Source organism: Bidens hawaiensis, unplaced genomic scaffold (genome assembly GCF_021521415.1).
Source record: "Bidens hawaiensis isolate Kalapana, Puna unplaced genomic scaffold, B.hawaiensis_p1.1 tig00025049_1, whole genome shotgun sequence".
Taxonomy (NCBI): domain Eukaryota; kingdom Viridiplantae; phylum Streptophyta; class Magnoliopsida; order Asterales; family Asteraceae; genus Bidens; species Bidens hawaiensis.
The window spans coordinates 247,794-273,941 of record NW_027493987.1 but is presented as its reverse complement, the minus strand read 5'-3'; the positions used below and the strand labels follow the sequence as shown (position 1 = coordinate 273,941).

The following is a 26,148-nucleotide window of genomic DNA, read 5'->3' as shown; positions in this document are numbered from 1 at the left end:
CCATGGTTCATATCATGAATACAATTCTACGAGTTGGTTCGTTTTTCAAGGCCCAAGATTTCAAAAATTTCGCCTTCCAGCATTACAACGTGCAGTCTTAACAATGCATACCCAATGAAAGCAATGCAGATTAAACTCAATAGTAGAATATACATCCTGTCCATACGATACATAAAAATGGATTTATGGTTGACGTCTGTTGTCGCACCCTGCCCAGATGATGCTTATGTAACTACTATTTATTTATCGTATTCGCTTTATTAGCAGCTAAGCAACTCGTTTCTAGAACTATATCAAACCGTCTTAACAAGGAGGTTGGCTTCAAACCAGTTCCCATCTGTATTATGGTTATTCAGAGCTGGATTTCTTTTACAATTGCAGAAAAATAAATACTCCGATAACCTCAGCAAGGCAAACTGTCTAAAGTCTAAATAAACCCGGTATTTATTTAGTCAAAATATCGAACTCCTAACCAGAATAGAATTTTGCATTAACAAAAACAGATGAAGTGATCACTTTTAACTTATTATTAACCCGATAACAAAAATATCAACAATTAAAGCAACAAAATAATAATTACTCTGAGGGAAATTAATGAAAAAAAAAGAGCACATTTTGTGCTCTGTCAGACTGTAGAACATCAACTGTACCTTTGCTAGTACGCCCTTTCGAATGTCGTGGAGAAGCAAGAAGTCAAATAGTCAAAGTGGGAAGATCATGTATGAAGCAATCCAGCGTGTTACGTTAAAGCCTCGGGCAAGTCGATGGCCACATAGAGACAAAAATATTTCAAAAAAATATGATGGAAGGATAAAAATGGAAGTCTTTTTTTACTGTTAGATGTTTTTTTTATTAGATGACCATAACCATATCATCTCCTCCGGATGCAATTTCTTCAAGTTTCTTCCAAGTCAACTCACGATGCTCGAGCGTTTGGTTGACCATGGCTTCTTTTTCTTTAAACTGATTATTGCAATCCTCAAAGAGTTCTGCGTCCATCTCAATGAACATTTTTCTGACATTGCCTGTTAGTCCGTTAATGGCTTGGTTCCAGTGACTCCTAATGTTCTTCTCCAATGGTTCGAAGATGATTGGTAAAATAACATCCCGATTCAGTGCAATCAAGTCCACTATATGCTCATTGTTCCACCAGAACAGTGCTCGTTCTGCAACCTACAAAACACAAATTCGCATTACCGTTTAATCAGATGCTAAATTTCTTAACTCACATAGAAGTCACAAAATGGGTCGGTTTGGGGCTCAAACAGAACCAAAACACAAAAACTCGGTTTTTGACCTTTCGAAAACCGTTCAGTTTCGGTTTGGGATCAGTACTCCGGCTTCTTTTTCTATTTTTTTCTTTTTTTTTGACCATTTGGGCTACAAAATTTTGGATCGAATAAATAATGAATTTAGAATGAAAAGTAATGAATTTGGGTAAAAGTTGATCAAATTTTTGGGTCCAAAATAATGAGTTTGTGTACAAAATAATCAAATCCAAAAATATTGAATTTGGGTCTAAAACTTTGGGTTTAAATCTTTTTGTTAATTACTTGATTAACCGATTATCATACAGTTTAGCTAAAATATTTGGTTACACTATTTACTGAACTCTTATAAATTACTTCACATTCAAAATTAAAAATGAAAATCTATATATTCATTATTAACGAAAACATTAAACCAAAACGTATGTTTTGTTTGTGCTCGCTTATTTCGTTTCGGGTTTTTCAGTTATAAATCGTTTTTTGGTTCCATGCATACCCCTATGAGATAGAGTGCTTCTCATAAGATCTAATCAACAAAAAACAAAACGTACTAAAAATATAGTATTAGTAAGCTACCAATAACAAAAAAAACTATAACACAAACACAAAGTTATATACAATATTAATCAAATAACGATTTTTTATTCTAAACTAACCTGGAAATTAGGGCTATTAATGCAACGTCCAACCTGCCGAAAAAGAGGAACCATACATAGTTGAAACTCTGCGGGCTGAGTCACATCCAGAATCTCTTCAAGTTCACCGAGAAACAAAATCTCCTTTGTGCAGTTACTCACGGGCCAGTATCTCAACAACCCTCTAATAACAATATCCGCCAACTTATAATCCTTTTCAACTAATTGAATTATGCAGTAAGACAACTGTTGATGATAATAATTAATATACTTTGCTTTATGCAACGGTATAAGCGCACGCACAAGAAACAACTTATGTTCTTCCTTCATTGGAACAGCAAAACCGTTTATTATACTCCCAAGAATCTCCAACAGTTCACCGAGACCAGGGTGCCTCTCGGTTTCAAATATAAATCGATAAAAGACGTTATTAATCGCCTTTCTGATAAACGGGCGGTGAACCATGAACTTACCATACACACGATGGAGTATGGTTTTCAAATACTCGCGCTCACGTGGATCCTCTGAGTTAAACAAGTCGAGCAAGTTTAACACGAACGTATGATCGATAAACCGTTTGGCTACTTTAGTGTCGGTATCGTGTGAGACGACGTATCTTAATAGTAATTCATACACGAGCTGCAAGTGAGGCCACGAGGGTTCTAAGTACATCTCGTCTTCTTCCGGATCACCATCTATCGCTCCGGTATTCTCGTACGCTGCAGGAGGCAAAGCTCTAAATATGTTAATCGATATCATGTTCACCATCTCCTGCTGCATTATCTCATTCATTTTACTCGAGCCCGACTGCACTAACTCAACAAGCTCCTGCAAATTCTGCCTTTTGATCTCTTTCTCTTTAACCTTCTTCAATGCGTCCGAAAACTCAAACGAAACCATGCACATACTGACTTTTTTTATAAACAAAACGTGTCGTTCGGATACCGGTACGTCTTTTAGTAAAGGTGTGACCTCGATCACGCACGGTGAGGCGGTCCGAGTGATGGCTTGTGACTTGATGGTAGTCAGCTGAGCCTGTGGGATGGCAGAACGGGAGGCGTGGTTCACAGTGACATCGGATGGACCGTTCGGACCGGGTGGCGGTTCGATTACTTCGTGTTTGGACCCCTTTTTTATTCCTTTAATGATCTTCAACATGTTTACGTGTTACACAAAACCTAATCCCCAAATTGAAAGTATTTGGATTGAATTATGAATCTAAATAAGGTTCGTTGTAGCAATTGATCAACCAATTGAAGCCCTAGGGTTAGAACATGAGTGTGAGTGATTAAATAATGAAATTGATGTGAATGAGTTAGAAAGAATAATAATAATAATAATAATACCTTGTGGATTATGATTAGATTGAAGGAATAATAAGAGATCCGAGATCTTGAAATTGAAATTGAAAGCATCTGCAGAATTAGGTTTGAGAGTTGAATGAATAAGAACAATTTGTTAATGGATTGATTAATTATTATTATGGAGATTAGGGAATGAGGTGATGAGCATAGGAGAAAGAGGGGGAGAGATGTCTCATATTAACAGAAAACTGAACATAATTTCATACCATGATCCAATAACATGAAAAATAAAGTTTATTTGGGATTATTTTTGAAAATCGAGTGTTTTTATATTATTTTTTTAATTATTGATTAACCTTTGGATTATATTCTATCATGGAATCATAAACTTTTAAGTTATTTTTTAAGTTGGAATTGCATTTACATAAAATTACAAAGCTAACCATTTAACCCGGTTGAACCAGGTTGTACTATTCATTAGCCAAATCTGATATGAGTTAAAAACCGGTTTTTAAAATATTGACATTGACTCATCAAATCATCTATATTTCACCTTTCGGTGTAAACCTTCTATAGATGAGAAACGCCCGACCCAACATGCAACTCGCTATTTCTTTGTTACAAATGAGACTTAACCCAAGACCTCCCGTTTCTAAATTAAGTCTTTAGATGTCACACTTTAAATAATTGGCATCACACACTGAAGTTAATGGTACCATATGTTGTAATAGGCATCTTATAGTCCAATAAAATACTCCGTTTTGTATAAATTAATTTAGTTACATTGAAACAAAGTAAATATACTTAAAATGCTAAAATTAAATAATTTTCATTTTCTATTACTTAAGGGGCTAAAATGGTTGTTATGTGAAAAATCTAATACATATGGCAATCTAACCGAACCCCGTGGGTAAAGCCGAAACCAAATACACCTAAAAAAAATAACAAAATCATATGCAGGAGTAGGACCAAGTATAAGATTAAATTTAAACACACTTATGTCTATGTAACAGTAAGAAGAACATTGGCCCTATTGCCTGAAAAAGGCATAACCGTCTCAAACTAACCTTCACTAGCTAGTTCGGTTATTGTTGCTTGGAGCACCCATAACAGGATGTAATGCCTTAGGCCTGGATGTGCTAGCAAGAGAGGAAGAAAAATGCGGGCTTAATTTATTGTTGTGAGAGCAAAGTTTGTATGGTTAGGTTTGCTCCCGCTATGCAAACAATGGGTGATGGGTCCATTTTCCTCCCACTCTCTCACACACACACACACATATATTTTATATATATATACATATATATTAAGATTTGTAAAGGTTCGTTGTTATGCAAGAAAGTTGAAGTTTTTATAAGACCATGTGTAGTGGGCTATAAATTTGGGTGATAAGGGGCGAAATTGGGTTAGAACACCGCCCCTGGGGTGACAAAAGGGGCGAAATTGGGCTGGGCGAGATGTTTTTGTCACCGGCTTGTTTGTTGGAAATATTATTATGTGTGTGATATATATATATTGATCAAATACAAATGAAATTAACGTGCTAAACGTGAGAATCAAGTAGAGTAATTATATATACAAGTGGAGTAATTATGTAATTACAATTATCATAGAGTAATTACATAATTACTCCACTTGTATATATAATTACTCTACTTCTTCTCACATTTAGCACGCTAATTTCATTTGTACGTTAACCTTCCCCTATATATATATTAGGCTACACCACCATTACACCCTTAAAACAAAAACCCTCTATTTGCTGACTGGGCGCCACATAACACAAAACGCCTCATTTTATAGCCCCTTCACTACACATAGCCTAAAAGGTTTAGAATATGACGTGACGTTGATATATCGGTTTGTGAATGTTTTTTTTGTTTGTGAATGCTCTTATACTTGGCGGGTGGTGTTGTAATATTGTAACACCTTTCATTCAGTATATATTTGTTCATGATCCGGTTATTGATCCCGGTCAGTGTACCGCTAGCCGCGACCTGCTTTTCTTAATGTTCAAGTTTCAAAAACATTTACTGATTTTCTCAAACTTTTATGCAGTGTTTTAAAAACCGGTTCTAACCGGCCGGTTAAACCGGATTTCGCACAGCAGACCGGTATTTTGAGTCCAGTATTTTTGGCCGGTTTGTTAGAACATCGTACCGGCGGTTTTTGTCTAAAATACCGGTTTTATGTCCGAGAAATTGTTGATATTTGCTGCTCATATATTTTCAAAATTACTTTTAACCTAACAATTAACATTCAAACGTGTAAACTTTATGACTGTTTTTTAAAAAATTGAGTGCTTTGTATTATTATTTTTAATATGGATTAACTTTTGGATTATTTTTTTGTTATGGAATCATTTACATTTATGTTATTTTTGGATTAAAGTTAAATTTATAGAAAATTATAAGGTAAACTATTCAACCAGTTGAACCTTCCGGTATAACCCGATTCAACCGGTTATACAATTTTTTATCCCAATCCGGTACAGCAGTACAAATAAAATACCGGTTTTTAAAACATTGCTTTTACGGTTATTTGATGCGACATCCTATTAAATCTGGTCATACTTCAACACCACATGCAATCTTTGTAAATGCTGCGTGTCAGAACTTAAAGCCACTGTGGTATCACCTTACTCCACGTGTCATAACCTCCGAATTCCAACATAAACTACCATTCACTCCCCATCTCATATTCTATTCTCTTCGCCGCCTCAAGGGTATATCCGTCATTTAACCCCACACCACGCATATTATATCATCTTCACCCAACACATCAAACTTAGGTGCTGTTTGTTTTTTCAGAGGTAAAACATCTGCAGTCTGCGGACCATATCTGCAGGCATCTGCAGCAGAAGAGGTGGACCAAACATCTGCAGACTGTAAGAAGAAGACTGTTTGTTTTTTAACTAAATGAGCAATTTTTTGTTCATTTGTTAAATAAACGAATATCCTAACAAAAGTTTCATCAAATGTTCGGTTCATATACAGGCCTACTTAAGTTGATTCTGGGATTAAATTGTCTGGTCTGTTTTCTACTACTACTACTAGAAGCTTGTGTTCATGAACCAAATATGTGTCTGCAATGAACATATTTAAAATCAATGATATATAAAAGTGAGAGATTGATTGATACCATCAGCAACAGCCATCTCGATATCTTCCATGGTTATAAGCCCCTTTTCCATAGCTTCCTTCTGGTCCTGTTCAGTAGATTATTCAGTTCAACAAGCTAATTTAAACATGGTAATAATGAATTAATAATACATAAATAGTGAATGAAAGAATAATACCCGGCGCCATTTCTTCATGAGCTTACGCTTACGCTTGCCGGAAATAGTGGTGTTTTGGGGCTTATGTTTCAGCTTTCCGGTAAGAGGGTCACCGTGCGTGCGCCGCTCGCTTACGGTCGGCGATGGCGGCTCTCCGCCGCTTCTGTACCACGTTGAAGACGGCCATCCCGATATCTGCTTCTCGGTGACTAGGGTTTCAATTGGGCGTCCATGGTTCCTTATTTGTATTGTCGATGGAATAAGTTACACAATTTCCCCCTCATGTATTACGAGTGAAGTGTCTGATGATGAAGGAACAAAGAAGAAGAAGTGGAGAAGAGGTGAGAAGTCACATGTACAAGACTTCTGGGAGAAGAGGGCGCGCAGACGTTTTTTGATGAAACGTCTTCGGAAAAACAAACGCACTGCATAGCCCAACGTCTGCGCGCCCTCTTCTCAGTGCAGACAAAAGTGGTCAGGAAGAGCTTTTGAGGAAAAACAAACAGCATCTTAAGCTCCGTCGGAGACAAGACAATAATAATGGAACGAGGTCGTCTAACTTACGCCGTCACGCTCATCATGCTAACATGCGCCATTCATGTCCATGCAAGTGACTTAACAGGTTTAACAGGTCAGAAACACGCGCTTCACGTAACTACATATATATAAGTATCAAATATGAATACAACTCGTTTAATTACGTTTAGGGCTGTTTTCAAGAATTTAAATTCATCAGCCGAACAAGGATAAAAAGGCCCGTAGGCCTTAACAAAAAAATTTTATTCGCTGGCGTTCATGGATAAAACTTTTATCGTCCGATTTATTATAAGCAGAAACCATTCTGAGCATATTATTATTTTATAAACCATTGCAAATAACCTTTTTTTACAAAAAAAAAAAACATATATATGTAATATGTATAAAAAAGGGTTTGTGCCCAAGAAACTTATGTGCCCGGTCGATGATGCAGCTCGCACACCCTACGAGCCTCTCCTGATTACGTTATACGTCATTATCTCATGAAACCTTGCAAATAACATTATCTTAACAAAAAAAAGCATATATATATATATGTAATATGTATAAAAAAATTGTGTCCCCGAAACTTATGTGCCCGGTCGATGATGCAGCTCGCACACCCTCCGAGCCTTCCGTGATTACGTTATATGTCATTACTATATGACAATTTTAAGTTTCATGTACTAATATGGAAAAACAATGGTGTCTAGTCTGCTAATTTTAATTATTTAAAAAAAAATAAAAAACTCATACCATATTCTTTTCATTAACATATATTATCGTGTCTTAAACAAATACCCAGTTACCGGCACTACATGCAACAAGACCTCACGATCCAATTATTGTCCAAGTTACAGACCATCCAAACAACCACCTTATCGGAACTCCGACGGAGCACCGGTTCACGGAGTTCATACAAGAACATGGTAAAGAATATTCGACTAGAGAGGAGTATTTGCACCGGCTCGGTGTGTTTTCAAAGAATATTATTAAAGCTGCTGAACACCAGTTGATGGATCCCACTGAGGTTCATGGGGTTACCCCGTTTTCTGATTTGTCGGATCAGGAGTTTGAGATGATGTATTTGGGTGTGAAAGGTGGTGGCGTTAATGTGAAGGTTAACGGTGGTGTAACGACGGTGGAGAGGATGGAGGTTGATGATTTGCCGGAGGATTTTGATTGGAGGGAGAAAGGCGCGGTTACCGAGGTTAAGAAGCAGGTGAACATTCGTAAATTGTTGTTATTTTTTTTTGAACGACAACGATTATATTAAAAAACCAGTAAGAAAACGGAGACTCATAAAAGCAGGTAACAAGACTACAAGATAAAAAAACACGAAAAATAAAGACGTGGGACAAACGAGATCCAAATTGAATATGACCTGACTGACCCGACCACACGATGCAATAAAATTGTTATTATATGTAGTCTTGTATAATGTTTTTCCTATTGAGCACATTTTATTGATAACTGATGCAGGGTGCTTGTGGAGCATGTTGGGCGTTTAGTACGACCGGAGTTCTTGAAGGTGCGAATTATATTGCGACAGGGAAGCTTCAAAACTTGAGTGAGCAACAACTTGTTGATTGTGATCACACGGTTAGCTATATTGTTCCCGATTTCTCTTTCGATATACCTTTCTAGATTTTAGTATAGTGTAATAAATAATCTCTATGTAAATGAAGTGAATGAACACCAACGTATGTTTATTTGTGTTCATTTGTTCGTGTTCGTTTATGCTTGTTAGTTTAGTATATAGACAAAAGCTTAACAGATGTAAATGCCTGTTTTAGGCCGTATAACGATTTCTTCAGTCGACAAATATGATCGGGATAATCCCGATGCCTAAACCCCGTTGGTTGATTCATGTAGACCGTTTCATTAAGATTACCGTGTAGAAACGCATTAGTGACGTCCAACTGATGAATCGGCCAAGATTTTGTTAACGCTAAGGATAAGACAGTGCGTATGGTGGCCGGTTTGACTACCGGACTGAACGTCTCCCCACAATAAATCCCCCTTTGTTGGTTCCGACCATCACAAACCAATCTTGCCTTGTACCGTTCCAACGATCCATCCGATCTGAATTTGTGACGGAAAAGCCACATGCTTCGTATAACATTCATACCCGGTTGACGAGGTATTAATTCCCAAGTCCCATTTTTAATAAGGGCAACAAACTCAATTTTCATTGCTTGGCGCCATTCTGGTGTGGACAAGGCAACTGTCGGGTTACGGGGAATGGGAGTAATAGAGGTAGATGTCAAGTTAAAAGTTTGTTTGGGTTTGATGATTCCATCCATAGAACGCGTACGAATGGTTCTGTTGGTTTGGATTGGTGTTCGATGTAGTATTATGTATAGGGGTGGGGTCGGATGGGTTTACGGTGGATGTGGGTGGGTCCGATGTGGATAATGGAATGGCAGAAGTGAAAACGGGTTGAGGAAGGGGTTGATTTTTGGGCCTGCGTGAGTACACAAATGGTAGCGGGCTGTTTTGTGGGCTGTGATGAGTGTTAATGGGTTGGAAGGAATTAGTGGACTGTGGAGAGTTTGAGTCCGTAGGTAATTGGGTATTAGGTTCTTTAGGCTGTGTTGAGGGGTCGGTAATGTGTGACCACAACAGTGGGTTTAGGCCATCGGTTAGAAATTGATAATGTTGAAGGGTAGGTTTGTTTATTGTTTTAAAGGGGAATTGAGATTCGTTGAATCGAACGTGGCGACATACGATTATTTTATTCGTGGCAATGTCTAAGCATTTATATCCCCGATGTTGATTTGGGTAGCCGAGGAAGACGCAAGGTTTAGAACGAAGTTCCAGTTTGTGAATCGTGGTGTATGGGATTAGAGGATAGCACAAACACCCGAATACTCTAAGGTGTTCATAGGTGGGTGTGCGTTTGTAGAGAAGGTGTGTTGGTGTACTGAAATAGAGAGTTTTGGTAGGTAAAATATTGAGAAGGTAGGTGGATACTTCCAAGGCATGGTGCCAGAAAGTGTTGGGGAGGTTGGCTTGGGCTAGCAGGGTACGAACAATATTGTTGATCGAGTGAATAGTTCGTTCCGCTTTCCCGTTTTGAGAAGAGGTGTGAGGGCACGAAAAACGAAATTGCATCCTGTTTTGATGACAAAAGGTTTGGAAAGAAGTGTTTGAATATTCTTTCCCGTTGTCACATTGAAACTGTTTGATTTTGCGTTCAAACTGAGTTTCGATAAGGGTGTAAAATTGTTTGAATATTGAAAAAACTTGAGATTTGTGTGATATAGGGTAAGTCCAAAGAAAATTCGTGTAGTCATCGATAAATAGAACGTAATATCGGTGACCACCCATGCTAACAATGGGCGAGGTCCATAAGTCACTATGTAATAGGTCAAAGAGCATGCAAGTAAAAGAACTAGAATTAATAAAAGGGAGTCTAATACTTTTGCCAAAAATACAAGGTTCACAAACTTGAGATTTAAATCTATTACATGTAATAAAACTAGACTTATTAAAAGACTTTAATAAATCAGGAGGCGGGTGGCCCAAGCGTTGATGCCACACGTCTTGGGATAAAGAAGCAAAGGTAGATGGTGTTTGAATCTTGGATAGGATCTCTGGCGTGAGGGGATAGAGGTCCCCGGTGCTATTGCTGCGGAGGATGCGCGCCTTGGTCTTGAGATCCTTCACAAGAAAACCAAAAGGGTCAAATTTAATTGAGATTTGGTTATCGGTAGTTAGGCGACTAACGGAAAGTAAGTTTTTGATAATATTGGGAGAAAGCAGTACGTTATTTAATTTAAGGGGCGGGTATGGTGGTTTAAGAGTTTGGTTGCCTTGTCCGGTCACGGGAATGATATTACCGTCACCAACAATTATATTACGTGAGATGCCGGTATTAAAAAGGGAGGAGAAATTACCTGGGTGGTTCGTCATATGATTGGTTGCACCAGTGTCCATATACCATGGTTGCTCGGGCGGATAGAGCCTAGAGGGCCATAGTTTGAAAAGCCTGGTCTATGTCCGTGGGAACATAACCCATCTGATATGCTTCTGCAGGCCTCGGTCCTAAGATGCCTTGAGAAGTCGGAGTAGGAGGTTTAGTTGTGGGATACGGACACGGTGGGGTTGTAGGCCACTGTTGCCAAGGTTGAGGCGAGGGACCCGGTTGAAAATTAAGCAAAGGGCCCCAAGGTGTGTACGTTTGATAAGGAATTCCCCCTCTGCCCCGACCGTAGTTGTTTCTGCCCCGACCACGACCCCGACCACGTCCACGGTCTGCTCCAGAATCTGATCGATTTGTCTGCTGTTGTTCCTGTTGGTTTTCGGTTTTTCCCGCTGCATGTATTGCAGTCCCGGCTGTTTGGGCAGCATGTAAAGCTTGAGCTGCTATTTCTGTTTCCTCCTGGCACAGTCTTGAACGAGTACCATTGAATTCTGGCAGCGGATGACGGTAGCGATGGTGCGGTACTGTTCCGTGAGACCCCCGAGAACTTGTAGTACCAGCTGGGTTTGTGAGAGTGGGACATCCACGTTATACAGTTGGTCGGCCAAAATCTTAATTTCTTGGCAATACGCCGCCATGTCTTTGAAGGATTCAAGGCGGGTATTGTTTAGTTTCGATTGTAGGTGCAAAGCCCGGGCACTTTTATTATCTTGAAATAAGTTCTCCAATGCGATCCAGGCGTCATACGCGGTCGTATTCTTCTTCATCACTGTTTGAATGAGATCGATGGATATAGTCCCATATATCCATTGTAATACGATTGCATCAATACGTTTCCATTCTTCTTCGGATAGAGGCTGAACAGCAGGCCCCTTATCTTTTTCGGTTGAGGTCGTTGCAGGTGGCGGGGTCTCGGCTGAAGATGGTCCGCCACTTGATGGACGGTGGAGTGTATTTTGAAGAGTTCGGACCATGTAACGTATTGAGCGCTAGCATTGTCTAGGATTATCGGGATGAAGGTACGTATGTTGGTTACGGTGACAGCAGGATGAATGTTGGAGGCCATATTGAATCGGCGAGAATAATAAAAAAACCGGAAATAAGCAGGAAGAATCCGGCAGGTAGGGAGAGGGGAAGGAGGTGGCGGCAGTGGAGGGTTAGGTTTAAGGATCTATGGCATATGATTCTTAATGCCTTCACGATATCCAGACAAGATCCACGCATGAAGATCCAAGGGCCCTTAACCTGGCCAATTATCGATTAAGACTTATTCATCAAGAAAAGTGACAAAAAGTAAAAAACAAAATAAATAATTAAATAATTACAAAATAATTGTCTATATAAACCCCTTTATTCTACCAAAAAACCTTTCTTTCTTTTTGCATTTTTGCAAGGTACACCTATTTTCTCTCTCTACTTATTTATTTTTTCATTTTTAATTTTTTTTTTAAATATTTATAATTATTTATTTGTATTTAATTTTATTGCTTGTGCTTTACTTGTTATTATTAATATTAGTTAATGGGTTTTGCTGGGTTTTGTATTTGGATCAGTGGTTTATGAGATTTGCTGGTTTTAAGTTTGATTCATGTGTTGATTTTGAACAATGTCTAGTGTGTTTTTTTTAATAAGGTTTTTTTATTCAGATATGAGATTTAATATTGGTTTCATGGTTATGAGCATATTATGTTTATAAATGTATAATCTATGAGATTTTGGGGATTTTTGAATTATACAATATGATTGCTAGCTGGATCTTGATGGATTTGAGATTTATGAAATATTAATGAATGTTCATGATGGTTATAGACTTATAGGATTTCAAAAAATTTTTAGATCTATCGCGGGTCACGCCTTATTTTAGATGTATATTATTAACTATGTGTTCTTGTGCAGATGTCTGGTGTTGCGAATAAAACTTTGCGTGAATAAAGATACAATCTTGACTGGTACTCAAGTTACATACTTTTTTCCTAAAAGTCGTAGTAAAAATATATTTGAGTTGTAAACATGATGGAAATCGACACAAGTTCACGAGCAAATAATATTATGATGATGGAAGTCGAGACAGCAAGTTTACGAACAAATAATATTATGATGATGGAAGTTGACACAACAAGTTCACGAGCCAATAATATTATGATGAGAGAAATCAATACCGGAAGTTCTCGACCCAATGAGAAACGGCCCTTGGAAATATCGTCTCTGGAAAAAGAAGCTAGAAAACATCCCGAAAACAATGGAAGTAACAACACTATATTTATTAACCATGGTTAGTGTTTGACATTTTGTTATTTGAATTTAACAAAACATTAACATTTTTGGACTATCTAATATGTCTATCATCTAAAAACTTTTAGGTGCGATTGCCTGGAATGAGAGCCGAAGAAAATGGGCCGGGGAGCAATCTCAAAGATCCCGGAAAGAAAGAACACCGGAAGATCCAATCATAAGGTTTGTATACCTTTGACTTTTAAAGTCAAATATTTCCAATTTCATCTTCAAAGTTTATATGTTTACATTTAATATCAAAGACGAAAGTATATATACTGTTTTTCTTGAATTTTCAAAGATACCATAGTTATCTAGAGTTAAAGGCTTGTTCATTTGACCTCAAAAAGTCAACATGCTTGTTTGTTTGATCTGAAGATTTGTAACTCTGTATTGCAGCTGGTCAACGACTTATGAGGACCTGCTTTCTAATAATGACCATTTTCCCGAGCCAATTCCTTTGCCTGTAAGATTTTTTTGCATACCGAAGCATTCGAAAGTCAACATTTTGACCAAACCGAACATATGCTAATCATGGTTTTGATTTGCCTTTTGTAGGAGATGGTGGACTTCTTAGTTGATGTATGGCTTGATGAAGGTTTGTATGATTAGTTGATCAGTCAGAATCGCGGTGCTCGAGTAGAAGAATTATGCTCACCAGAATAAATACAGCACTGCAGCTAACAAATGTAGTCTATTTATTTAGCGATTTGAGTCGGTTCTTATTTGATTAAACTTGGATGCACGTTTGAAGAAACACTAACCGGACCCCGGACAGATTACTGGTAACCTGGGGGTTGGATAGCTGTTTCCCACGAGGGGTTAGACCCTTGGAAGATGGTTCTTCTGATAACCTGCAAAACAGACACCGTGAGCTCGTCACTGAGAAGGGGGGGGTTCCTCCTTGTGACCACCCTCCGGCGTGAGAATCAGACTAGATTGCTCTTTAAATATAAAAGTATATTAAGAGATTGCTAGAGCAGATATCAGGTATATTATGATGATATAAGATAATGTAATGTTGTATGATGATCATACCATTTGGGGTATTTATAGCCGAAGGTAGGTTTCCAAGGAGGTATGGCCGGCTGCTACAGTGTTCCTGTTCATCAACAGTAGCCTACGCACGTGCCCTGCTGGTAGTTGGTGGGTAGGTAGCGGCTGATAGCGACCAGGCCTGCTGTACACTATTCCTGTTCCACCAACTGACGGCTACGCACGTGGTATGGCAGTAGTTGGTGAGTAGGCAGCGGCTAATAGTGATACAGTACAGGAGCATGCTGCTCGCCATACTGTATCAGTGAGCTGTCGTATCTCTGATCAGATCTTTCGCCCATACCTCGTCAGGTACAGTAAAAGATCCTTCAGTATACGGACTGGCTTATTTGGGCGGGAGTATTCCCCCTCCCGCCTCTGTGCGGGATTGCTCCCGGCTTGGCTCATTCCTTCAGGTGACACTGAATGATCGAGAGCTAAGTGCCTTGTGCGTGTAGCCATGCTGCGCGGGTGGCCTTCCCTAATGGCTTGTATCCGAGGCTGCGGGGACAGGCGGAGTCCTTCACCATTGGGAGGCATTTCCTGCGGGACCAGCTTGCGTACTGCGCGTAAGGACGTCACGTCTCTGAGCATGGTTGGTCCTGCGGATCCAGTTGGTCTCTGCGCAGACGTCCCTGTTTAAGGTGAGTCTTGCGGGTCCAACTGGGCTCTGCTGGGACCTACCTCTTCAAGTCCCCCTAGTCCAATGTTCTTCTCATGAGTGTTTAATAAAGTGAGGTGAACTTTTGGACTTGAGCAAAGGGTTTTGAAAAGGGTTTTGTAAGGTTTTCCATGGGGATTCTTTCCGCGGAAGTCCTTGTCACTTGCAGAAATGCCCGAGTTTCCTGCTTGGTCTTTGGGTATGATGCGGGTAGGTCTGTAACCTCCTCGCAAGTCAGGAGCATTGAGTCCCAGTTGTATGTATTTTCCATGAGGTTTTGGTAGTTTTGAACATAGTGATCAATTATGTTAAGACCACCAATTCCATCCTGGAGCTTCAAACAACGTAGTTCTCGACGTTCCCGCTATGCGGGGATGTTATTTCCGTTTCCGCAAGCATTGCCCAGAAGATCCTTCTTGGTTTCAATTCCCAGCGGAGCGCTAGGTATGTGAAGGGTTTTGCCTTAACACTGTACCTGCGCTCGTCTTACGGTTACTTTACTTCCAAGGTATTCCTGGCGTCAATTCCCTGCGGGTGCTAGGTATGTGAAGGGTTTTGCCTTTACACTGTACCCGCACCCGTCTTATAGTTACTTGGTTGCCGAGGTACTTGGCTTCAATTCTCTGCGGGTGCTCGGTATGTGAAGGGTTTTGCCTTTACACTGTACCCGCATCCGTCTTACGGTTACTTGTTTGCCAAGGTTTATTTGGCTTCAATTCCCTGCGGGTGCTAGGTATGTGAAGGGTTTTGCCTTTACATTGTACCCGCATCCGTCTTACGGTTACTTGTTTGCCAAGGTTTATTTGGCTTCAATTCCCTGCGGGTGCTAGGTATGTGAAGGGTTTTGCCTTTACACTGTACCCGCATCCGTCTTACGGTTACTTGTTTGCCAAGGTTTATTTGGCTTCAATTCCCTGCGGGTGCTAGGTATGTGAAGGGTTTTGCCTTTACACTGTACCCGCATCCGTCTTACGGTTACTTGTTTGCCAAGGGGTAAAGGGGTATTTTCCCGCTTTTTAATATTTTCGAATTTTGAATTTTGAAATTCGAAGAGTTGGTGAAAAGATAACAGTCCAAACCTCTGAAACGTCGTGCGACGGTTTCCTCTGACTGTGTCAGGACGTGCAAGAAGTTATGGTGACGTGACAGAACATGGTCATTCCAGTCGCTTTTTCAGGCGCGTGGGCGCGATTTTTCGGGCGCGTGGCCGCGAAATTACTGGCATACGTCCTTTCAACAGCTGTTGCCAGCTTGCTTTTTGCCACGTGTCATAGTTTCATTGCACATTCGATTTCTCTCTCCTCCGCATTAATTTCACCGCATTAATTGCGATTACTATATAAAGGGGGAGAGGGTTACTTACAATTCACACTTTTCACTCTTCTCTTCATCTTTAAGGCGATTTCCGGCGAATACTCCTTTATTCAATCGAGCATTCTCTCGAAATCGTTCTCTTCTTTCTCTGCAAGATGTCTTCTCGTGATGCTGAAGCTATAGCTGACGACAGGGGTACTGCTGGCGAGTGCCAGTGTGCTCTGCCCGGCGATCAGTACCGGTATGTTGTCAGGAAGTTCATGCTCGATCATCTCGAGCCTGAGTTTCCTGAATCCCACCAGACCGTGTATGATGCCCCCAGAGGCAAGATCGGGGTTTATGCTGCATTTTTTGTCTATGGGAATCTTAGATTCCCGTTGACAAAATTTGTTTACCGTGTCCTTGAGAGGCACGGTGTTCATTTGACAGAGCTGCACCCCATGGCGATCGCCAAGATTCGCCATTTTGAGTGGGTGTGCCGGATTTTGGGCATCGAGCCCCATGTGGACCGCCTGATGACCTTCTATACCTGGAGGTGCATCCAGGGGTGGTACACCTTGACGACCCGTATTAAGGGTCTGAAGATTTGCGACACCGAGCGCAGTCTTCGCGCGTGGAAGCAGGAATTCTTCTACATTTCTGCCCGCGCCATCCCCCTTGCCATGAAGTTTAAAAATGGCCAAGCGATACCGAGCCTTCACGCCCCCAACTACCAGGAGGCGGAATGGTTTTCGAAGATATCCCGGATCCAATCTCCGGTTTACCGGTTTGCGGAGTCCGGGATGGTCATGTTAGGGATGAGCCGGGTGTGGAAGGATGCGTCTCAGGTTCCCATCCTTCTCGAATACGGTTTGAACTCTATTCCCTATGGTATGTCTTGTCTTTCTTTTTGATACAAGTTTGTCTTCTAACTGTTTCTTTTCTTTCAGAGGGAAATAATTTGGAGTCGCTTCTGTTCCCGCGGGAAACCGACGGTCCCGCGCGGATGGGTACTCGTGCTCTGGACGAGGGCGAGTTGCCCATCCTGGAGCAAACAGCGGATCGTTTTGTGGAGGTCTATCCGCTGGGCCACGAGATCCTGAGCCACCGGCGGCCAGGTAAGGCGATATTCTTTCCTCAACCCCTTAATGCTGTACCCGCTGTTGGAATTCTTGACCTGTCTTCTTCTGAGGAATCCTCAGATGCTCCTCCACTGGTGCGGAAGAAGAAAGCTGCTGCCGGCGGGAAAGGGAAGGAGAAGGCCTCCACGGCTGGTCCGGTGGTTCTATCTGACTCGGAGTCAGATAGTGAAGAGGTGGCGGGGAACCCCGGTGGTGAGGAGACCACTGCTCCGGAGGCAACGACCGTTACCTCCGGAGAACCAACGAAGACGACGGTGACCGGTACCAAAAGGCCGGCTCCATCGGGTTCCTCCCCGCCCGTCCGTACGTTCAGGGTCAAGAAAACCCGTAAGTACAATCATAATGTCTTTGCAGATTTATTACTTCATAAATTTATCTAACACTTTCTTCTTTGTGCAGGCGTGGATGTTGACGCATTCCGGGGTGAAGCGCAGAGGAGTACCCTTCCGCCAATGACGGTAGGCTTGGTCAGCCTACCTGAGGCGTCGACCCAGGTGCCTGCGCCTGCTACCGCTGGTTCAGTTGCTCCCTCTGAGCAGACTGTTCCAGCTGAGATGACGTCACCGCCGGCTGTGAGTGCGATTTTTACAGCATCCTTCACAGAGCCGGCGGTTACTGCTGCTGCCTACGAGGCGGCGACCGCGGCGGCGACCGCGGCGGCGACCACAACGGCGACCTCGGCGGCTGCCACCATGCCCGCGCCACCGGCACCGATGGCCGGACCATCAGGTACGCGCAGGGTTTCCCGCCGATCTTTGCCACCTTCCCGTCTGCCTGACCTGTTGGATGGATTTCCTTTAGGTTCAGGTGATGGGTTTGGCGGCTATCGGCCTGTCATTGACCCTACAGGTGCGTAGGGTTCCTTTCTTTTCTTATGTTTTTTATCATCTTTTCCTTACTGCCTTTGTTTCTTTTGCAGTGTCGGATTCCAATGAAGTGTATGTTCTACGATGGAACATACGCCGAGGAACAACCCTTCGCACACCTGTGGAGTGCGTGGACTGGGCTCGCCACGCTGCTCCTCCGGGTGCGTTGGGGGAAGCCATGGTTAGCTACCAGGAGGGTAGGCTAACTAATGAGCTTCGGGTTCTCCAGGCCCGGATGCAGCCGCGCGTCGAGCTGCTTTGTCGTGAAAACGACAAGTTGAAAGCAGCTCGCGCCAAGGACATATCTGAGGCGCGTGCTCTTCGGGAGGAGAACCAACAGCTGGCGGCAGCTGCCGCCGACAAGGAGAAGGCCTTCAAGGCCCTCGAGGTTGAAGTTCAGGCGCGACTCGAGGCCCGCTCCAAGGCTGCCCAAGCTGTGAATGAACAGCTTCGGCTGGCCAGGGAGACTGCGCGAAACGCAACCGAGAGGGCTGCCAAGGCTGAAGCCGTTGCTGAGCCTTTGCGTGTGGAGAATGAGGAGCTCAAGGCCAAATTAGAGGCTCTCCAACGCGCTCATGATGCCTTGGCAATGGAAGATGCCAAGAAACTCCAGGAAATCCTGGACCAGAGGGGGGTGCTTGACCACACCGAGCGGAAGCTTAAGGGCGTCGAAGAGGCTGCCGCAAAGGAAGTTTTACTTGCCAACCTTAACAAGAGCGAAGCCGAACGCGCCCATAAAGAAGCTCAAGCTGCCCTCCAATGGCTTCTTCGAGAAGCGTTGCCTCAGGTATGTTTAGTTTTATTTTCACGCTTTTCTTTTGTAAGAAAAGGTTCTAATACTTGTGTTTTCTATGTAGGTTGTGCGTTGGGTCTTTTCAGAGACCTCTTACGATGATGCTATGACCGCAGCCCTCAACGCTTCTCATGAGGATGGGGAAAAGGCCGGCTTCCTGCTTGGTCTAGGGTTTGTTGAGAAAGGCGTCCCGCCTTCCAACTTCCCTTTGTTCGATGTGGATACCGAAGCCATTTATGACCAAGCATTGAACCAATACGCCGCCTTCCCGCATCCAGTGGTGGAGAAGGTGGATGAAGTAGCTGCTGCTGATGATGGGTTAGCTGTCCTCAAAGCGTTCCTCGAACCACCCCGTTCTTCTGACGGAGCGGGTCCAAGTGGAAGCGGCCCTGAAGCTTGATCCTGAAGATCCCTTCCCATTGCTAAGATAGACTTGTATAGTTTTATTCTTTTGGGCGGGTAGTTATCCGGCCATTCTTGTAATAGTTAATTTGTGAAATATAAATCTTTTTGCGTATAAGATTGTTATTTCCTTCTTTGGGTTCCTTGCTTTATAAACTTATGACTTGCATACTTAGTTTAAATTAGCAATTTTCCAAGTGTTTAGAATAAGAACCTTTGAACGTGGTTGATAATGGGTTAAAGTTTCGCTTCCTCCTTCGTGATTGTGCGGGTAGAACCGTCACTTGCACTTGGTAGGATGGCTAAACTTTAGCCTTCATCTGACCTGCGTGTAGGTTTTCCTTTTCGAAATTTCTAAGGCATTAAGATAAGTTAACCTTTGAACGTGGTTGATAATAGGTGTGAAGTTGTTTCCTCTTTCGTGATTGTGCGGGTAGAACCGTCACTTGCACTTAGTAGGATGGCAAAACTTTACCCTTATCTGACCTGCGTGTAGGTTTTCCTCATCCTTTGAGGATAAGTTAACCTTTGAACGTGGTTGATAATAGGTGTGAAGTTTTGTTTCCTCTTTCGTGATTGTGCGGGTAGAACCGTCACTTGCACTTAGTAGGATGGCAAAACTTTACCCTTATCTGACCTGCGTGTAGGTTTTCCTCATCCTTTGAGGATAAGTTAACCTTTGAACGTGGTTGATAATAGGTGTGAAGTTTTGTTTCCTCTTTCGTGATTGTGCGGGTAGAACCGTCACTTGCACTTAGTAGGATGGCAAAACTTTACCCTTATCTGACCTGCGTGTAGGTTTTCCTTATCCTTTTAAGAATTTTGTTTTTGACCATTCGACGCGCGGTTGTCGATAGGTTAGTGTTCAGTTTCCTTTCATGATTCATGCGGATAGACCGGCACTTTCATTTAATGGGAGAATTGAACTTTTCCTTCAACTGACCTGCGTGAAGGTTTGCCACGTTATTGGGTTCGTGCGGGTAGGACCGCCTTCCCACGCAACGACTTCACGTAATGTGAATGCCGTCACCAGTGTTGCATAGTTTAACCGTTCGACGCGCGGTTGCGTGAAGGTTTGTCACGTTTTTTGGGTTCGTGCGGGTAGGACCGCCTTCCCATGCAATGACCTCACGTAATTATGCGGTGAAAACCGGCATATTAGTGTTCAGAAAAGTATAAATGTAAAATCATCAGCTTCGATGTTCTTAAAAGAGAATCATTTCCATTAGAAGTGGCTCTTGGCCTTTTCTTTACAAATTGGAATTGATTTACATGCAAACTGTGTAAATGAGCTCCCTTCCATGTTGGGATGGGAGCGCCATCGAGCCGATACGCACCTGGTTCGGGATCTCGTTCTTTACGCAGCATGTAGTCTCAATGTTGAAGCTGGAATTTTTATTCGTTTTCCCCAGCTGGGGTTCTACACGCATCCGCCTGCTCAGCCTTTATTGCGCCACGAGGTGCGCGAGCGTCCCATCTCTGACAAATGCTTCGACCATGTCTTTTACATCTATGCATTCTTCAGTGTTGTGGCCCTTTGTCTTGTGAAAGTCACAGTATTTGCTCCGATCAGCATCGTGACGATGTCGGATTATCGGAGGTTTTGGCCACGGGAGCTCTTCAGTGGCGAATATCTCAGTGACGCTTTTGGTGAGTGGCGTCCATCTGGAGTTTCGGTGCGACTGTACATTATCCCTTCCGCCCACTCTATGTTGCAAGCCGGATGAGGTGTCAAAGTTTACCATTGACTGCCAAATGCCTAGCTTTCGCTTTTTATTTAGTCTGGCGGTGAGGACGTTGTCCTCTCTCATCCTCTGGGTGTAGAGGTTTGTGCTCTGTGGGAGATCTTTACCCAGTTGCTTCTCCGTTTCCGCATAGCGTTTTGCTGCTGTCATGATGCCATCCCATGTGGATGGCATGCCATCTTTACCCGTTAGGGTGCGGATGAGCTCTGGGTCATGTGCGCCCTGGATGAAGGCAGCTGCGAACAAGATCTTCGCTGATATTGCCCAAACTTAGCTTCTTTGAGTTGAAGCGAGTGATGAAGTTTGGCAGAGATTCATCTTCCTCTAGTATGCATTTGAGGATTGTCCATTGCTCCTCGGTATACTTCCGTTGCTGGCTGAAGTGTTGGCTAAACTTCTGTTGGAAGTCTGCCCAGTCGTAGATGTGGTTGACCGGTAGACGATCAAACCAAGCTCTAGCAGCCCCAACAAGCGTCATTTGGAACATGTAGCACCACGTGGGTTCCGTCCAATTGCTGACGGTTGCCCCCGCTATGAACCTGTTCAAATGATCGTCTGGATCAGATAAACCGTCATATGTGCCTATGTTAGGCATTTGTTTGGCACTCTTTGGGGCGATTGCTTCCGCAATGTCCCTTGCAAACTTGGACATTCCTGCATTTGCAACGTTTGGTCTGAACGTTTTGGAGAAGTCTCGTGGACTTCCACCTGTGCTTTTTGGTTTGAAGGCTTGTCCAAAATGCCTTTTCGGTTGGGATTCCGTTTCCTTACGCTTCCCTTTTGCCCTATGGCGAGGGTTCGCGTCGGAGTCGGATTCCTCCGAGTCATCCTCCCAGTACTCGAATTTGTCGGCCTGTTGCACGGAACGCAAGCGTTCGTCCAACTCAGCCTGGAATTCCTTTTGTCGTGCCTCCGCCCATGCCTTAACTTCATCGAGAGTCTGGCGGGGGAGTCTTCGTTTCTCAAACTGGGTATCGGTGGATCCCAGTAGGCGATCATTTACTGCACTTGCCCCAGCTTTGGTAAGTGGGGTAGTGTTCGTAAAATTTACTTCACTTGCCCCGGCTTCGGTAGCCGGGGTAGTGTTCGTAAAAACTGTGTTGCCGGTATTCCCCCTAGTAGCTGGGGTTGTGGTTACCGGAATTTCTCTAACCATCTTTGTAGAAGTTTGAAAAAACTGGAGAAAATTGTAGTTCTAGCTTTATGCACGGATGGCGCCAATGAAGAAACACTAACCGGACCCCGGACAGATTACTGGTAACCTGGGGGGTTGGATAGCTGTTTCCCACGAGGGGTTAGACCCTTGGAAGATGGTTCTTCTGATAACCTGCAAAACAGACACCGTGAGCTCGTCACTGAGAAGGGGGGGTTCCTCCTTGTGACCACCCTCCGGCGTGAGAATCAGACTAGATTGCTCTTTAAATATAAAAGTATATTAAGAGATTGCTAGAGCAGATATCAGGTATATTATGATGATATAAGATAATGTAATGTTGTATGATGATCATACCATTTGGGGTATTTATAGCCGAAGGTAGGTTTCCAAGGAGGTATGGCCGGCTGCTACAGTGTTCCTGTTCATCAACAGTAGCCTACGCACGTGCCCTGCTGGTAGTTGGTGGGTAGGTAGCGGCTGATAGCGACCAGGCCTGCTGTACACTATTCCTGTTCCACCAACTGACGGCTACGCACGTGGTATGGCAGTAGTTGGTGAGTAGGCAGCGGCTAATAGTGATACAGTACAGGAGCATGCTGCTCGCCATACTGTATCAGTGAGCTGTCGTATCTCTGATCAGATCTTTCGCCCATACCTCGTCAGGTACAGTAAAAGATCCTTCAGTATACGGACTGGCTTATTTGGGCGGGAGTATTCCCCCTCCCGCCTCTGTGCGGGATTGCTCCCGGCTTGGCTCATTCCTTCAGGTGACACTGAATGATCGAGAGCTAAGTGCCTTGTGCGTGTAGCCATGCTGCGCGGGTGGCCTTCCCTAATGGCTTGTATCCGAGGCTGCGGGGACAGGCGGAGTCCTTCACCATTGGGAGGCATTTCCTGCGGGACCAGCTTGCGTACTGCGCGTAAGGACGTCACGTCTCTGAGCATGGTTGGTCCTGCGGATCCAGTTGGTCTCTGCGCAGACGTCCCTGTTTAAGGTGAGTCTTGCGGGTCCAACTGGGCTCTGCTGGGACCTACCTCTTCAACGTTGGTCTTCTATCATTCTGTTTTTTGGGAAACTGTAAATTTATCATGTATTTCTTGTAATACGTTGATGTCGTCGAGCTTGATTGTTAGATGACTCTGGCTTTGACTTATTTCTAGTGAACAAGTCATGGAAGCCTGCATTGTGATGTATGTTTTGACAATTGAGCTAAAACACACTTTGGTGCGGTAAATTGGTTTTTAATCTTCTACAAGCTAAAAGTATAGTAATTTGATAAGTAATGGTCAATTGCTTATGATATCACCATGTTTTACTAATAAAACAAATAACTAATTATACATTTTCAACATCATAACTGATCACACACAGGTATGTTAAAAGGAAAAAGCATATTCGAACAAAAGTAACAAAACCATTGAAAGATAATATATGGTGTGCAAATATTAAATGTAATTTCTTAGAGCATCAACAATGAGCCGACGCTTAAGGGCCGTCACCTCAGTTTTTTCCAGCAAAAACTTATACGGACCGGGCCCTCCCTCCTCGCCTCCTTTCCTTCTCCATGAACGGTCTATTAAAGGACTTCCACGGTTCCACCTCATCAATCTTCGAGATCCACCGTTTCCTTCCAATTTGGCATCACCTCACGTTCATCGCCTGAAAAAACCCCGTTGTTTATTTTATATTATGTATTTGTTTGCGTATGTTATAGTTTTTTTTTAATAAATACGGTTTTTGAGTGAGATATATATGAAAGCATTCAACCAACTAGCATTGCTTTAGTGGTACGTCGTTGACTTTCTCTAGAAGAGGTCATCGGTTCTAGCCTCATTCTTGACAAAATGTCAGCTGCGAGCCAGAGTTCTACACCAGTGTGCCTTCGGGTTAGGGATAAGCGTCTTCGATACCGGTATTTCACGAATTTTACACGAAATACCGGTACCTTACCGAACATTTCAGTACCGGTACCAAATATTTGGTATTTTCATGATCGGTACCGGTACCGTCCCGAGCTCATCCCTACTTCGTGCAACGAGTTTACCCTATAACTACTGACAGGCCGGCTCACCAACGCTACTTGTGATCGCGGGCATGATTCGGTGGATAACCTTTTGTCAATGGGGGTACCCTGGTGATCTAACATTGTTGGCCTTTAAAAAAACATGAAATTATTTTCAAAAAAAATCAAAAAATTGTAGTGAATCTAATATACTTGTGTGGCAAAAAGTAGGGGTGTGCGTAGTGCGGTTCGGTTCGGTTTTTGAAGTTTTTGTCCGTTCGGTTTTTGAAGTTTTGGTTTTTGCCATTTTAGCTTGAAAATTTTAGGCCGAAAAAAATTGGCACAAAATAAAGAATTTATATATAAATAATTTTGTTAATTGTAAAATAATAGATTATTATACATTTGATCAAAAATATTGGAGTTACATATTTATTAAACTTTTATAAATTATTTAATATATAATATTAAAAAAAAATTAGAATTTCGGTTCGGTTCGGTTTTTTCGGTTTTTTTACATGCAAAACCAAAACCGAACCGTTAGTGCTGTTTTTACAAGAACATAAAAACCGAATCGTCGGTTTTTGTTTCGGTTCAGTTTATTCAGTCTGGATTTTTCAGTTTTTCGGTTTCGGATCAATTTTTTCGACTTCGGCAAAAATTATATACATCTCAACCAAGCGTTCTCGTGCCCTAGAACTAGAATCATTTGCGAAAACTGATCGATCCAACAATCGATTTCATATTATTTAAAAACGCAGTCTCAATTAAGTTAAACGAATCATCATTAATTTGTTACCTTAAACCGTCCCAAATGGTCGGAAAATACAGCGACGATGACGAAGAAGACGACATGTTCTACTACCGTTACTCCTCCATCACACCACCACAACCACCGTCATCATCTTCATCCAACAAAACCCTAAACAAACCCTCATCTGATCGAACCAATGGCAATGGAAATCGAAGCGGAGGATTAGCCCCATCGAAATCCACCGTGTACGTTAGCAACCTGGACTACAGCCTCACAAACTCAGACATATTCACCATCTTCTCCACCTTCGGTAAAGTAGCCAAGGTCACAATCGTTAAGGATCGGGTCACTCGTGCAAGCCGAGGCGTTGCGTTTGTGTTATTCGTGGCTCGGGATGATGCGGTGAAGGCGGTGGAAGGGATTAATGGGAAATTACTTAATAAGTGGACGTTATCCGCTTCGATAGCTGCGGATAATGGCCGGGCACCGGAGTTTATTAGACGGAGAGTGTATAAGGATAAGAGTAGGTGTTATGAGTGTGGGGAGGGTGGGCATTTGTCGTACGAGTGTCCGAAGAATCAGTTGGGGGCGAGGGAGAGACCGCAGGCGTCGAAACGAGGGAGGAGGGAAGGCGGTGGCGGTGGGGGGGTATAGGAAAGGGAAGGAGGGGTATGAGGATGATGATGAGGCAGGTGGCGATGAGGTGTTTGAGAATGATGATTGGGCGTCGGTGGTGGATAATGGGGCGGGTGAGAGGTTGTTGGGTGGTGGTGAGGGGAGTCGGGATGAGGGTAGGAAGAAAGGGAAGATGAAGAAGACGAGTTATTTTAGTGACGAGAGTGATAACGAGGATTGATGTTTTAATCCGTGTTCGTATTATGGTATCAAGTAAAGTAGTCAAGTTACGTTAGTGATTTATAACTTCGTTGTTCTAAGTTGAAGTTCCTGATATGCAGGTGAACCGTCAACGTATAGGTGGAGATTTGAGAAGATACTTGATCATCAAAAGTTGTGCTTGTGCTAATCAGTTAATATCGGTACTCCTATGTATGTTGTTTCGTTTATACGTCTAGACTATTTTCTTAGTATGTCATATACTCAT

At 42.6% G+C, this 26,148-nt stretch overlaps 2 protein-coding genes and 2 pseudogenes across 3 annotated transcripts; 3 read left to right on the top strand and 1 right to left on the bottom strand.

Moving 5' to 3' along the window:
- Window positions 1-473: 473 nt before the first annotated feature.
- Window positions 474-3,304, bottom strand: LOC143570785 (serine/threonine protein phosphatase 2A 57 kDa regulatory subunit B' beta isoform-like). The gene is made up of 3 exons (XM_077056351.1): window positions 3,250-3,304; window positions 1,925-3,164; window positions 474-1,173 (listed from the first exon to the last, which is right to left on the bottom strand). The coding sequence occupies exons 2-3, from the start codon at window positions 3,059-3,061 to the stop codon at window positions 853-855; spliced, it is 1,458 nt and encodes a 485-aa protein (XP_076912466.1). The 5' UTR covers window positions 3,062-3,164; window positions 3,250-3,304; the 3' UTR covers window positions 474-852.
- A 4,486-nt stretch (window positions 3,305-7,790) lies between these two features.
- On the top strand, window positions 7,791-8,644 carry LOC143570796 (putative cysteine protease RD19D pseudogene; annotated as a pseudogene). The gene is made up of 2 exons (XR_013141992.1): window positions 7,791-8,219; window positions 8,480-8,644. The product of XR_013141992.1 is annotated as a putative cysteine protease RD19D pseudogene (transcript).
- A 4,202-nt stretch (window positions 8,645-12,846) lies between these two features.
- On the top strand, window positions 12,847-13,904 carry LOC143570777 (uncharacterized). Its single transcript, XM_077056344.1, has 4 exons — window positions 12,847-13,197; window positions 13,286-13,379; window positions 13,596-13,662; window positions 13,755-13,904. Exons 1-4 carry the CDS (start codon window positions 12,936-12,938, stop codon window positions 13,806-13,808), a joined length of 477 nt encoding a protein of 158 aa, XP_076912459.1. The 5' UTR covers window positions 12,847-12,935; the 3' UTR covers window positions 13,809-13,904.
- Window positions 13,905-25,106: 11,202 nt separating this feature from the next.
- LOC143570776 (U11/U12 small nuclear ribonucleoprotein 31 kDa protein pseudogene) lies at window positions 25,107-25,902 on the top strand (annotated as a pseudogene).
- The last annotated feature ends 246 nt before the right edge of the window (window positions 25,903-26,148 follow it).